General features: G+C 43.9%; 2 protein-coding genes and 1 long non-coding RNA gene across 3 annotated transcripts; 1 reads left to right on the top strand and 2 right to left on the bottom strand.

Annotated features, from left to right (window-relative positions):
- The first annotated feature begins 130 nt into the window (after positions 1-130).
- Positions 131-6,960, top strand: LOC123405017. The gene is made up of 4 exons (XM_045098890.1): positions 131-806; positions 882-1,022; positions 1,755-1,843; positions 6,904-6,960. The coding sequence occupies exons 1-4, from the start codon at positions 131-133 to the stop codon at positions 6,958-6,960; spliced, it is 963 nt and encodes a 320-aa protein (XP_044954825.1).
- Positions 6,961-8,588: 1,628 nt separating this feature from the next.
- LOC123401979 lies at positions 8,589-9,064 on the bottom strand. Its single transcript, XR_006611210.1, has 2 exons — positions 8,866-9,064; positions 8,589-8,779 (listed from the first exon to the last, which is right to left on the bottom strand). It is a non-coding gene; the product is annotated as an uncharacterized LOC123401979 (long non-coding RNA).
- Positions 9,065-9,744: 680 nt separating this feature from the next.
- On the bottom strand, positions 9,745-12,294 carry LOC123401978 (pentatricopeptide repeat-containing protein At4g01990, mitochondrial-like). Its single transcript, XM_045095843.1, has 2 exons — positions 11,958-12,294; positions 9,745-11,162 (listed from the first exon to the last, which is right to left on the bottom strand). Exons 1-2 carry the CDS (start codon positions 12,255-12,257, stop codon positions 9,993-9,995), a joined length of 1,470 nt encoding a protein of 489 aa, XP_044951778.1. The 5' UTR covers positions 12,258-12,294; the 3' UTR covers positions 9,745-9,992.
- Between the last annotated feature and the right edge of the window lie 2,533 nt (positions 12,295-14,827).

The raw sequence follows: 14,827 nt of genomic DNA, 5'->3' as shown, positions 1-14,827 counted from the left end.
CCCTCTGCATTGCAGAGTGGACTGGATTCTGGAGGAACCACAACCAGCTGCACCTGCAGACCCAGTCAGAGAGGCTGATGAGGATGATGAGAGCTGGGACAAAAGGCAAGGAAATTATGAAAAAGAGGTGATGTCCCACTCCATCAACAACAGGCTATGGTTAAATGCCAACAAGAAATGTTTGGCGTTTATAAAGAACACCATTGAGACCACTATCGTGGGATCAATTGCTGATTGCCCTACGGCAAAAGAAATGCTGAACAAGATAAAGAGTCAGTTTACTCGCTCTTCTAAGATGTATGCCACCCAGTTGATCAAACAACTCGTGACAGAGAGCTACCATGGTGGTGGCCATGGCATAAGGGAGCACATTCTTAGGATGAGCCACACGGCGGCTAAGCTCAAACCTATGAATGCGGATCTGGAGATAAAACCAGCCCTCCTTGTCCACCTGGTGATGGCTTCTTTGCCTAAGGAGTTCGAGACCTTTGTTGTCAACTACAACATGCAGCCCGAGACTTGGGACATAGAAAAGGTCATCGCAATGTGCACTCAGGAGGAGGAGAGGATTAAGGCCTCACATGGTGGCTCTCTTAACTATGTGAAGGAAAAGAAGAAGGGCTTTCCACCCAACAAAGCTTCTCCCTCCAAGCCACAGGGCAATGGCAATGGCAATGGCAAAGCTCCTGTCCATTATCAGCATAGGCACATTCCAGTGGACAGGGAAACTTGCGTCCACTGTAAGGAGAAGGGGCACTACAAGAAGGATTGCCCTGTTTTTCTAAAGACCTTCATGGCTAAGAGAGGTAAAGATATAGTTTCTTTTGTTAATGAATCCTTGTATACAAAGTTTATGAAATCTACTTGGTGGATTGACTCAGGAGCAACTGTTCATGTTGCAAATTCTTTACAAGGATTCAGTTCGACGATAACTTTGCCAAGAAATTCAAGAGGAATTGAAGTTGCGAACGGTGTCCAAGCCGAAGTTGAAGCTGTGGGTGACATCTCCTTGGAGCTAACCGGTGGTTTCAAACTTCTTCTTAGGGATGTGCTTTTCGTACCTTCATGTAATAGGAACTTAATAAGGGTTTCCTGTTTAGACAAAGACGATTATCAATGTTTCTTTGGACATGGAAAATGTGCCATTTGGTCTCATAATGATTATGTTGGGGATGCATTTCTACATGATGAGCTTTATTTATTATCGCTATGTGAAAAAGCGCCCTATGTGTTGAATGTGAATGAACAAAGTACTTCGTCGAACAACGATCAAAAGAAAAGAAAAAGAACTCACGACTCCTCGAAACTATGGCACTGTCGATTGGGCCATATTTCCAGGGGGAGAATAGAAAGATTAATCAAAAATGAAATTCTTCCAAAGTTGGAGTTCTCTGACTTAGAACAATGCGTGGATTGCATTAAAGGAAAATATGTAAAACAGATAAAGAAAGGAGCAAACCGAAGCACAGGAACACTGGAAATTGTCCACATTGATATTTGTGGACCGTTTTCGGTGAAAAGTGTGGATGGTTATGATTCATTCATAACGTTCACAGACGATTACTCCCGCTTCGGTTACATTTATCCAATCAAAGACCGACATGAAGCATTGGATAAATTCAAAATATTCAAAGCTGAAGTTGAAAGTCAGCTTGATAAAAAGATTAAGATAGTGAGGTCTGACCGTGGGGGAGTACTACGGTCGACACACTCCATATGGCAAGTCCCTGGACCTTTTGCAAAATTCTTGCAAGAGACTGGCATTGTTGCCCAGTATTCCATGCCGGACGAGCCTCAGCAAAATGGAGTAGCTGAAAGGCGTAACCGTACTCTCATGGATATGGTACGCAGCATGATGAGTTACTCAGACCTTCTGTTGGGATTGTGGATGGAGGCGCTTAAAACCGCTATTCACATTCTCAACAGAGTTCCAAGCAAGTCGGTGCCCAAAACACCGCACTAGCTCTGGACAGGAAGAGTGCCATCCCTACAACACTTAAGAGTGTGGGAATGCCTTGCTGAGGCCAAAATGTTTAATCCAAATCTTGGAAAGTTAGACCCAAAGACAGTGAGTTGCCATTTCATTGGCTACCCTGATAGGTCAAAAGGTTTTCGTTTCTACTGTCCAGACAGATACACAAAGTTTGTGGAAACGAGACATGCTGTCTTCTTAGAGGACGAGATGATGAGGGGGAGCCGGGTAGCTCGGAAAATTGATCTTGAGGAGAAAAGGGTGCATGCACCCATTCCGATGATTCAAGACCCATTTTTCTCACTACCCGCTGTAACTCCAACCATGACAACTGCGGGAGAAGACCCGGAACCTGTCCTTCAGGAGCCGACTGAACCCGTTATTGATCATGAATTGGAAGTGCAGCAAGAAATAGTAGAAAGTGTGCCCGACAATGAGGCACTTAGAAGGTCTAATAGAACAAGAAGACCCGCTATTTCTACTGATTATAAAGTATACAATACAGAAATGACCCACATGGAAGGTGATCCCATCACATATGAGGAGGCCATTAAAAGCCCTCACTCATCAAAATGGATAGAGGCAATGGAAGATGAGATGAAATCGATGAGTTCCAATCATGTTTGGGACTTAGAGATTATTCCTAAAGGAGCAAAGACAGTAGGCTGCAAATGGGTCTACAAAACAAAGTATGACTCTAATGGGAATGTAGACAAGTATAAAGCCCGACTTGTGGCAAAAGGATTTACACAAAGAGAAGGGATAGATTACAATGAGACCTTTTCTCCGGTCTCTTGTAAGGATTCCTTCAGAATCATAATGGCACTAGTTGCTCATTTTGATTTAGAGCTGCATCAAATGGATGTAAAAACGGCGTTTCTAAATGGTGATTTAGAAGAAGATGTCTACATGAAACAACCCAAGGGTTTTATCATGGAAGGCAAGGAAGATCTAGGTTGCCGTCTAAAGAAATCCATTTATGGGCTAAGGCAAGCCTCTAGACAGTGGTACATCAAGTTCAATGATACCAATAAAAGATTTGGATTCCAAGAAAATGTTGAGGATAATTGCATTTATGCTAAGTTTAAACATGGGAAATATATTTTCCTAATCTTGTATGTGGATGATATCTTGCTTGCAAGCAATGGTATTGGTCTACTACAAGAGACAAAGAAGTTTTTATCCTCACACTTCGACATGAAAGACCTTGGTGAAGCTTCATATGTTTTGGGCATTGAAATTCACCGAGACAGGAAGAATGGAGTCTTAGGACTCTCACAGAAAGCATATTTAGAGAAAGTTCTCCAAAAGTATAATATGCATAAGAGCAAAGCCACACCTGCTCCCATAGTCAAGGGCGATAGTTTTGGGAAATATCAATGTCCCAAGAATCAGTATGAGCTCAATGAAATGAAAACAGTACCGTATACTTCGGCTGTTGGAAGTTTACAATACGCACAAGTGTGCACACGCCCTGACTTAGCTTTTATCACCGGAGTACTCGGTAGATAGCAAGAAAATCCAGGCCAAGAGCACTGGAAGATGGCAAAGAAAGCTTTGCGTTATGTGCAAGGCACAAAGGAAATCATGCTGACATATAGGCGATCTGATTCCCTCGAGATAAAAGGGTACTCAGACGCCGATTTTGCGGGAGATAGAGATGATAGAAAATCCACGTCTGGGTATGTGTTCACTCTCGCAGGGGGAGCTATTTCATGGAAAAGCTCTAAACAGACCATAGTTGCATCGTCTACGATGCAAGCAGAGTTCATAGCATGTTTTGAAGCCACCGGGCAGGTGATATGGCTAAAGAAATTTATGCCCGACTTGAAAGTGGTAGATTGTATCCACAAGCCACTAAAGATATACTGCGACAACCAGCCCGCAGTATTCTATGCTCACAACAACAAGTCCAGCAATGCTGCCAAGACAATAGATATAAAGTATTATGTTGTGAAAGATAAAATCCAGGATCAAACAATAAGTCTCGAGCATATAAGTATGAAGTATATGCTTGCGGATCCGCTAACGAAAGGCTTACCACCCAGTGTGTTCAAGGAACACTTAGCCGGCATGGGTTTGATGGAAATCCTATGATCCATGGATAATAAGAGGCCGAGAAGTAAATGAATTTGTTTCAAAACAAAAGGTGTGTTGTGGCTGTATGATTCTATCGGCAATTAAGCTGTGACGATGAGACATGCTCTACACGCCTATATGTGATGGAACAAATAAAAGTATAAAGTCAAAGTGAAAGTTGAGATCAAGGGGGAGAATGTTAGGTTGATCTCTTCAGCGTGGGCCCAACGGCCCACCGGGCCCTTGATCTATGCGCCCTGATCGGGGGCGCCCAACCCGTTATGGTTGGTGGGCCCTTGTGACCTGCGCTATAAATAAAGTGGTGGGGGCCGGGGCGCACGGTATGAGGTTCACGGCGCCGCCAGACTCCCCACCTAAATCCCTTTCCGATCTAGGGTTAGCGCAGTGCTCACGGGAAGCACCACCCACGACCACACCTCCTCCCTCACGCCACCGACGACTACACCAGCACTGATGGCCGGAGCAGGGAGTTCCTCGGGCTCGGGACTAGGTGAGTAAAAGGTTTCACCGGATCTATCTATGCCTAGTCGATCTACGGCTTCTACAACCGCGTGTTAGCTTCATGATGCATATAGCTGCCCAAGAATGGAAGGAATGAAAGAATGAAGCAGAGGAGAAGTGAGTATTGTCGGAGATGAAGTGTCGGCGAGGAGCTCCCCTGACTCGCTCGTGTCGAACCACATCCGACTCCGTTGCTCGAACATCAGTTCAATGCAATCAGATGGGACCAAGTGGTTTGGCTCACTCCGGGCCAGGAGTGGATAAGACCGGTTCTCGGGAGTGGAATTCATGGCGACAGGGGGGTCGTCAGAGAGGGAAAGGCAAACATGGTAGGGCCCAGGTAGGTAGGAGAGGAGTTCCCTGGTGATTTAGTCCCGGGGAAATGACCAACAAACAATCATGTGTGCTCGTCCACGACGGTGGTGACTATTGTGCCAGAGCGTCGTTACCGCAGTGATGTTGCTTCGTCACACACGGTGACTACGAGCTAGCATGCCGATGTCGATATCGGCATATCGCATGGCTCGCTCTGGATTAGTTCTGGAGTTGAGTTTTGGCATGAGCGTGTGTCTACGTGTCCTAGGCCCAACAAAGGCGAGAGTGAGAGAAAAGGTGATGCTTCACTACACTGACATGTCACATGTGCATGAGTGTACATATTTGGCATTGGGGTGAAACAAGGATCAAGTGAATTCCCTTTTGATCATGGCCTCTTGTGTAGGTGTCCTATGATGCATAGAAGGCCTTCACAAAGTTTCAAGCCAAGATATATAATTCCATCTCTGGAAGGTTTAGGCCAGAAATTCCAGAGGTTTATCAAGGGAAATATTGAACTACGGAACCTCCTGTCTTTTTTTCTTGCATATTCGTGATCTATATGATCATGAGATACCACACGAATGTTCTTTGGATTTATCGAGGAAGGAAAGGGATGTTCACTCACAAATGGGTGAAACTAGAGAATTTTCTCTAGTAAGAAAGAAATATATTCTCAAAGGTGAAGGGCTTGGAAAGAAAATATATGAAGTGTCTTGGGCAGGAGAAGATATGCCTAGTTTGACTTAACATACTTGAGCAAGAGAAAGGGTTGCAAGAATTTGTAGGAGTTAAATCCAAAGAAGAATCACTCAAAAGAACTTAGGGCCAAATAAAATCCAGAAAGTGGAAATTGGTCTCCTACACTCCTCCGCTCCACTGGCCAACATCTAGCCACCCAAGCCTTCTTCTATGAATACGACGAATCCTAACTAGTTGAGCGCGCAACGCGAATCACTGATGTCATCGGTCCATGTAAATGTCAGCCCCTTGAATGTACATGGTTCTTTTCTCTCTCTCTTTTCCTGCCACAGAGTAACACATGCATGGTCATCCAATTTGCGTTTTCATGCAAACACCGTACTTTGCACCTATGAGGCACGTCAGCATGGATATGCCTCACTGTCAGTCATTGATACACCCCTCACTCTGTATTTGATTAAGCTGAAACCCCTCAATATCATTTGTGGATCCCACTTGTCAAAATAAAAAGAAGGTGTGGAGATTTGAACTCCCCACCTCATACACAACGCACGCACTAGGCGACCAATGCACAAACTACATGTTCATGCATATATAGAGAAACACATCATTTTATATTCGACGTAGTTTTTTTCTAGATTCCTTTTCCCGGGTTTTCAAAAAACCCTGCCTTTTTTCGTTAAAGAATTTAAAATGAAATTAATTGCGTCAAAATATATAATGTTTAACCCATAACGTACAAAAATCTTTCACCCTTGAGGATAGGAACATCGAGGTATCAAAATACCTTGGAAATCCTTTTTTTTGTGCCTAAAATTTTGATGTGAATTTTCAATTCTAATATTTTTAATGTCTAAATATATTTTTTCTGACAAAATATTAAATAACTTATCAAAAACTTGGTCAAGGAGAAAAACATGTAAACAAGCAGTAGACGTTGCGAAAATATACGTGGCAAAAATATAAAACTCTATGTTTCCGTACTCGGTGTAGTGGTTAGCTCCTGTGCTTCCGCCCTTCAGGTGGAGCCTTTTTTCTGTAAAATTATCCATGCGACTACCAACTTCTGGCTTTCGTATATAATTAAATACTTCCTTCGTCTTAAATTTTTTGTCTTACATTTATCTAGTATGAATATATATAGTCACGTTTTAGTATTTAGATACATTCATTTCTAAACAAATTTAAGATAAGAATTTTGAAACGAAGGGAGCACTACATTTTAGTTGTACATGTGTAACATCAACCGGCCATGGTGGGATGGAAATACGTTTCAGTGTTTTTTCATCTGCATTTGAGTGTTTTGTTAACAGGTCGTTGGTTCCAACCTCATCTGCACCATCTTTTTCCATTATACTGAGGCCTTTTAAACGTAATTAAATAAACTGCAAGACGGGTTTCTTAGATAAAGTCCAGCCTACCCCTAAAAAAAAAAGATAAAATCCAGTCTGCTAGGGTCACCCAACGCCTTGTGCACTCCTAGCAACAGACAGGTGAGCCTCCGCGAGGCTGGCGCCCCATGTGAGCAGGCCATATGGCTACATACGAGCGAAAGAACCGTGTTTACACAAGAACGCAAGTTGAATGGCCATAAATCCATATTTTAAAAGTTTTAGTATCAAACTAAACATCGGACGCAAGTTCTACAACTCCCGGCGATATTATCTCTTGTTAGAAATATTAAAGAACTTTTCTAGAAACTCTATCTTTTATGGAAATGTGCCGAACTTTGATGAAAAGTTTATGGAACTCATATCCAACGTAATAGCACACACTTTTATTTATTCCGGGGCTCGCAGTTTAATTTGAAATATATTGATATTAGACTTGTTATGTAGAGATGGCCATTAGAAACTCAAATACATATATGAGTTAAAATTTGCACAATGTATTTAAAAACAGTGGTGACATATTTGTTTATTCTATAATTTTGCGTTGAAGAGGTGATGAAAAACCCGGATCTTTCCGCACAGCCTGATTGTGGAAGGACCGGGGCACTACATCGCTGATGGCAGATTTTTTTTTCAAAACCACTATCAAATTTCTAACAAATTAGAAAAGCACCTGTCCAAAAAAATAAAACGCAAAACTACTACCCGTCGGTCAGGTGATGGTCGAAGTGGGCTGGTCGGCCAGTCGGAGGCCGAAGTGCCTGCCGTCGGCCACGTGGCGGCCGAAGAGAGCCGTCGGCCTCCAGGAGGCCGAAGTGCCCCTGGATAAGGCCGACCAACCCTCCTTCTCTCTCCTTTCTTCCTCCTCTCCTCATTCTCTTTCTCTCTTTGCAAAACCAAAATTTCCCCCCTCCGATCTCCTTCATCGTCCACCCGTTTTCCGATTCAATCCGATCAAGCAATAGATCGTACCCATCTTCACCGGCCTACGGTCTCATTTTGTGTCATTTGACAGATTTTTGTTCGTTTGGAAGAACCATGGTGGGGTGGTGGAGGTGTGGATGCTAAGGAGGTGGTGTAGTGGATAGGAAGAAGAAGGTGGAGAGGAAGAAGAAGGGGACACACGCGTCGACAAAAAAATGATCAGTCCAACAAAGTTCACTTAGATCCTCAAGAGCTACAAAAAAATGATTTCACAAACTGATCAGAACAACAAAACTTATAAGATGAAACAAAACTGAAAATCAGTCCAACAAATAACTTAGCAACACAGGGTAAAGGGAACAACATAACACCGTCCCGATGAAAATCGACACCAATCATAGTTCCATAGTGCTCAAGCCTAATAGTCAACATGTCACGATGACGGAGATCATAATCATTCACAAGTTCCTCCCACGAAGAACCATGGAATTTACTGCTCATCCGATCATGTCTAAACAGAACATGGTATAGGTTACCCTCACTATTGTGAACAGCAAGATCAATATCTGTGTCACCCCTGCGAATGGCTAAAGCTATGCACTCCTCAATGTACCGAGCAAGATATGATCTAACACTGCACGGAACATATTACAACAAGAATGGAAGCAAACATCATAATCATATAAACAAAGGCATTCACATACATTCCAACCAAAACAACATCAACCATATGGCACAGTCAGATAAACAAGATATAGAATCTCACAACACGCCTTGAACATCGACGATCCAGCACAACAGTGAATACAGGCGCACCGGAATCAAAGGAAGAACAAGGCCACCTGGAGCTCGACAAAATGGGCAAGCCATTTACCTGCAAACTAACGGTGACCAATAAGAACTGAATCGACAACCGAGTTGAAAGTTAAGATTTGATTGAGTTGGAAGCAAATAAAATACCGTAGGCATCTGGAGAGAGCCATGATCTATTGTTTACGCGGTTCGATACGAAAATGGGTGGACGAGCGAAGAGATCGGCGCGGGGGTGGAAGCACCAGAGAGCAACGGGAGTGGGAGGTGGAGCTGGGGAGCCTGGAGGACGGGGAGGGCGAAAAGAGGGGTCAAAGGAGAAAGGAGGGGGAGGCACTTATCCAGGGGCTCTTCGACCTCCTGGTGGCCGACCGGAGCTCTTCGGCCTCCACCTGACCGGCGACAGGCCTTCGGCCTCCTGGAGGCTGACCTGCCCTCTTCGGCCTCCGGCTGGCCGACATGCACCACTTCGGCCTCCACCTGACTGACGGGGTGCTATTTTTGCTTTTTATTTTTTCTCGATAGGTGCCTTTTTAATTTGTTAGAAAATTGGTAGTAGTTTTGAAAAGAAAATCCCGATGGCCGCATGCTCAATTGGTGAGTGCGATGCGGCAGCAGTCTAACACCGAGGAACTCGGGCCACACCCGCGCTCCCTTAGCTCCGGCCACAACAGTTGGCACCAAGGTATCCAAGCACTAGCCTAGGTTTTTTACTGTATGGACAAATAACATAACCATACCAAAAGTTCCTAATCTAGTTCTTCCCAACAAGTAATTAGGAACAGGGGGAGTATTAGGTAATTGACAGCTGGTCTTAATTCATGTATAATTAGAACTTATAAAGAAATATTGTGCTATCAGGTTGAGCAAACGACCGCGTGTTGAGTAACTTAAAAGCAGTAGAGAATTTTGTATTTTGCAAATAATTGCATCATATTAGCAGTATAGATACCCCCCCCCCCCCCCCCCCCCTACCAAAATAATTGTAGTTTGGGAGAACTAGTACGGGGGAGTAGATGTTACACAGTATTCAGGCAGAGCTGGCAGAGCATCAAATGTAAAATGCCAAAAGACATTGCAATGTATGATGCAGAAATCCGGTGACAGCAAGGGGTGGCAAAGATCATCAATTTCATCATCTACACCAGATGCTTTCTCCCCGGCATCACGACGTAATGACATCTTCGACAAGTTACAGTACTGCTCTATAACGAAGAAAAAGGTCTACGGTAGCCTCCAATTCTAGAAACAAAACATTCTTCTTTCTATTTCAACTGTCAGAAAGACTTTTTAGCAATTTCATCGTCTGAGGCTCTACCTGCAACCACATAGGTCTGCTTCGCAGCCTCAAAAGCGTCCAGATCAAGGCACTCAAGCTTCTTCAGGCACTCGAGGAAAGACTCCGCACCAGAAGCATCATTTGACTCTTCATAGTGCTTCAGAAATCTGCTCACAAGCTCTTTCGATGGCACCCATTTGCGTGCCATCACCATGTTCTTTGCATCTCTCAAGATCTCCAGTGCCGCGTTAACATCAGATTTATCCAGATAGAACTCTGCAAATATGCAAACCATCCCCTCATGCCAATGACCCTGAGCCATTGTGCTCTGACGGATAGCCTCAGCTTCGTCTATCATACCCTTATCAAGGTAAGCCTTGATCACAACATTTGCTATCCTCTTGTCATAATGTTCATGACTCGATTGCCACTCCTGAAAGATTTGCTGCAAAGACTCAAAGTCATCAATCATACTCAGAGCTTGAAGCATCACAAGATAGCTTCTGTTCAAGCATTTCTTGAATGTGGATTTCAAAGACTTCCAGACCCTCTTCACCTCAGTTGAATTGCCACAATGGGCATGTAAGGAGAGGAGGGCATACCAGGAGCGCAAGTCAGCCTTGTCCATACCTTCCTCAGCTTTCTTTATGGCAACTTCTGCCTTGCCAAACAGCTTTAGTTTAATGTAATTGTTTGCCATCAGAGTGTACAAGGACCAGTGAACTGGAGCCACCTTCTGCAATTCTGCCAGGACCTTCTCCGCGGCGTCCAGGTCATTCATTGTGATATAGCTTTCTATCAAGGTGAAGTATGCAAACTTATCAGCACTTATCCCACTTTCTCGCATTTCCTCAAATGTGGAGAGAATTTTCTCCGGCTGGCCTGCCTTTTGGTACAAAATCATCAAGTAGTTGTACACCAGTTTATCTGGAACAATGCTTTTGGCCTTCATCTTCTCATAGAACTCCAGACCTTTGTATGCTAATCTGTGTTTACCATAGCAGTTAAGCAAACAGGAATAAGTTTTCACTGACTTTGATATATCTGGAATGCTCCAGAAATATTCTTCAGCTGCCTGTATCCCATGTACTTTTGAAATGAGGTCAAGCCGCATTGCCTGATGGCCAGGACTCAAGTTTGCTCCACGAGATTCCATCCAGTCCAGCAACTGGGTACATATCAAGATGGGTGAAAATTATACAGTGAAAATAAAAAGATAGTTTGCTCAGAAAGAGATTGCACCAGAACAGCACATGAACGCTCGGTACCATAATATTATAGTGAACATAAACAGAACATTAGGACAGACGAATGTCATCACCATCTGAACCTTAGAACATAAACCTTCATTTTCTAATGTTAAGTCTTACTTTTCTTCCCTCTAGAACATTTCTTCTCCAGGTTTTTGCCTATTCATGTGTTAGAATCGAGATCCCCGCTAAGCAGTAGAGTGTGTTATGGGCAAGCAACCAATGACAGATGAATTTGGAAATTAACTCTGTTTAAGACCATTCTTAACCATCAATAGCTTTTGTCGTAGAAATTATTAGTCAAACCTCCTCAGACTGTATACGTTTGATCTGCGGTTATTTGTACTGAACATGAAAAATACTACTCCCTCCGTTCCTAAATATTTGTCTTTGTAGAGATTTAAATATAGAGTACATACAAAGCAAAATGAATGAATCTATATTCTAAATTATGTCTATATACATCCGTATGTTGTTTATAATGAAATCTCTAGAAACACAAATATTTGGGAACGGAGGGAGTAGTACATGTTTGTTTGAGACAAATTATCCATCAAAATCATTCCAGCAGTCTGTTATATAAACAACAATAAGTCCTGTTAACTAGAGCACAACATTCATTGTCCCAACTGAACTAGCTCATGGCAAAAACATCTTTTTCTCAATTTTTTCTTGTTACCAACCAACAAAAGGAAGAGATTTGGGGGGCGGACCTCGAGCGCGCTCTCGTTCTTCTTGAACCTCGTTAGTTCGCGGACGTACGCGAGAACCTGGAGCTGCGAGGGCCGGCGCCTCTGGCGGAGCCATTCGTCCATCTCCGCCGCCACTGTCCCCGGCGGCTTGCCCTGGGACACCTTCGAGATCCTCTTGTAGAGCGGGACCCACGCCGGCTCAAGGCCGCGCCGCTCGGGGCCAGCCGACTGGGCCTGCGGCTGCGCGAGCTCGTGCGCGAGCCTCGCCGGGGCAACGGAGATGCGCCGCCGCGCCGCCGCGGCGACCGCCCTGCGCAGCATGGATGGCTGGCCTGAGCTACCGAACAGGCCCTCTCTCTTCGGCAGGCCGCTCAGCTGGTTCGGCGAGATTCTACTATGAGATGAGAATGGGCCCTCCCTGGGCTGCGCCGACGAGGCTATGGTGCACGGGCCGAACCAACGGGACAATGCAACTGCAGGCCCGACATTTTTTGAAATCCTAGAAAACAAATCAAACTCTTGAACTTTTTTAAAAAGCGGAAGCAATTTTGAAAATTTTGAAATAGATCATTTTTGAATCCCAAACATTATCTAAGTTAAGAAGGAATAAGAGGAAATAAAAAGAAAAAAAGGGGCGCCACTCGCCCGCACATGGGCCGGCCAAATCGTGCGCGAGAGGAGGGAGGGTGGTGCATGTTTGCATGTCACCTAACACGTTGTGCACTTAAGAAGAGGACCCCTCAATCCGTTCACGAGAAATTACATAAAAAACAACATCACGTCATGCATTAAGGAAGAGGACCCCCCAATCCGTTCACGAGAAATTACATAAAAAACAACATCAGATTCAATGAAATCCTTGTGCAAGGTGTCAACTTTCCTACGAAACATCCTCAAAAGGATGAATTCCGACCCTACACGTAGAGGCCCTTGTGCGAACTTCATATAATGGACCCTCATAATAGAATCATTTGTTTCTTCTAGTAAAGAATGTAACACGGTTTGAAGATATTTAAATGTTAGCTCCTTTTTATTTTCTCGCAACTAGATAATTGTTTTTTTGGCAACCTTGTTAAAAAAGGGAGAGAACACTTGAATTCTCGGATCTTGATCTTTGAGTAAACAACAAGAAATCCCACGATCCATTATCTTGGAGTCAATAAGAAGAAACCCCACGCCCTCGCTATCCAATAATCCAAATTCAGTCAATGCCACAACCAATAGAATTTAACAAAACAAAAACAACAACAACGATGGCGCTCCCACCTCGTCCCCGGCTATCTCTCAGGCGATCTCTCCATCCGGTCGATAATCAGGGATTTCTCTCCGACGATTCTTTCCGGTGTCTTCTCTAGATCAAGGCAATACCCATCTATTATGGGTTCACACGGTGAATCTACCCTTGGCTTGGATTTCTCCAAGGGTAGAGTTTTTTCCGAGGAGGTCTTCAAATCTATTGGTCTCACGGTGCACCCGATGGGGACTAGGACATCTTTCACCGTGGTGGTGTCTTTTAGTCGGCATGTTTTCGATTGACGAAACAATCTGTGGCGGCGGCTTTGGAATCGGCAATTGACCTTAGGGTTTCTCATAGCAAAGATAAGGTTTATTCCTTCCAAGTTTCTTGCCAGCAAGTTGGTTTTCATATTGTCGATCTGTTGGAAATATGCCCTAGAGGCAATAATAAATTAGTTATTATTATATATTCTTATTTATGATAATTGTTTGTTATCCATGCTAGAATTATATTGATTGGAAACTCAAATACATGTGTGGATACATAGACAACACACTGTCCCTAGTGAGTCTCTAAAGGACTAGCTCGTTGATCAAAGATGGTCAAGGTTTCCTGACCATAGACATGAGATGTTGTTTGATAATGGGATCACATCATTAGGAGAATGATGTGATGGACAAGACCCAAACTATGAACGTAGCATATGATCGTGTCGGTTTATTGCTACTGTTTTCTGCATGTCAAAGTATCTTTTCCTAAGACCATGAGATCATGCAACTCCCGGACACCGGAGGAATACCTTGTGTGCATCAAACGTCGCAACGTAACTGGGTGGCTATAAAAGGTGCTCTACAGGTATCTCCGAAGGTGTTTGTTGGGTTGGCGTGAATCAAGACTCGGATTTGTTACCCCGTATGACAGAGAGGTATCTGAGGGCCCACTCGGTAATACAACATCATAACAAGCCTTGCAAGCAATGTGACTAAGAAGTTAGTTACGGGATCTTGTATTACGGAATGAGTAAAGAGACTTGTCGGTAACGAGATTGAACTAGGTATGGAGATACCGACGATCGAATCTCGGGCAAGTAACATACTGAAGCACAAAGGGAACAACATACGTGATTAACTGAATCCTTGACATAGAGGTTCAATCGATAAAGATCTTCGTAGAATATGTAGGAGCCAATATGGGCATCTAGGTCCCGCTATTGGTTATTGACCGGAGAGTGTCTCGGTCATGTCTCCATAGTTCTCGAACCCGCAGGGTGTGCACAGTTAAGGTTCAGTGACGTTTCAGTATTATTGAGTTATGTATGTTGGTGACTGAAAGTTGTCCGAAGTCTCGGATGAGCCCTCGGACGTCATGAGGAGCTCCGGAATGGTCCGTAGGTAAAGATTGATATATAGGAAAGTGGTTATTGAACTCCGGAGAAGTTTTGGGCATTTCCGGCAGTGTACTGAGAGTGACGAATGGGTTATGGGGGTCCACCAGGTGGGCCCACCCACCCCAAAGGGTCTCATGGGCTGTGGGAGGACGTGGACCAGTCTCTAGTGAGATGGCCCCACTAAAGCCCAATGCGGCTAGGAGGTGGGAAGGAAATAAACCCAAGTGGGGAAGGGTGTAATCCTACTAGGAGTAGGATTGGAGGTGG

The sequence above is a fragment of the Hordeum vulgare genome, chromosome 6H, assembly GCF_904849725.1.
Source record: "Hordeum vulgare subsp. vulgare chromosome 6H, MorexV3_pseudomolecules_assembly, whole genome shotgun sequence".
NCBI lineage: Eukaryota > Viridiplantae > Streptophyta > Magnoliopsida > Poales > Poaceae > Hordeum > Hordeum vulgare.
The sequence above is the reverse complement of the archived record's forward strand: the minus strand, read 5'-3'. Positions and strand labels throughout refer to the sequence as shown.

What these genes read in the sequence shown, in the direction of transcription:
- LOC123405017 (XM_045098890.1), top strand. Translation starts at nt 131, where the DNA reads ATGTCCCACTCCATCAACAACAGGCTATGGTTAAATGCCAACAAGAAA. An exon ending in GACCTTCATGGCTAAGAGAG is followed by an intron (nt 807 to 881) that starts GTAAAGATATAG and finishes GGATTGACTCAG; the next exon opens with GAGCAACTGTTCATGTTGCA. An exon ending in CATCTCCTTGGAGCTAACCG is followed by an intron (nt 1,023 to 1,754) that starts GTGGTTTCAAAC and finishes AATTCTTGCAAG; the next exon opens with AGACTGGCATTGTTGCCCAG.
- LOC123401978 (XM_045095843.1), bottom strand. Translation starts at nt 12,257, where the DNA reads ATGCTGCGCAGGGCGGTCGCCGCGGCGGCGCGGCGGCGCATCTCCGTT. An exon ending in AGAACGAGAGCGCGCTCGAG is followed by an intron (nt 11,163 to 11,957) that starts GTCCGCCCCCCA and finishes ATATGTACCCAG; the next exon opens with TTGCTGGACTGGATGGAATC.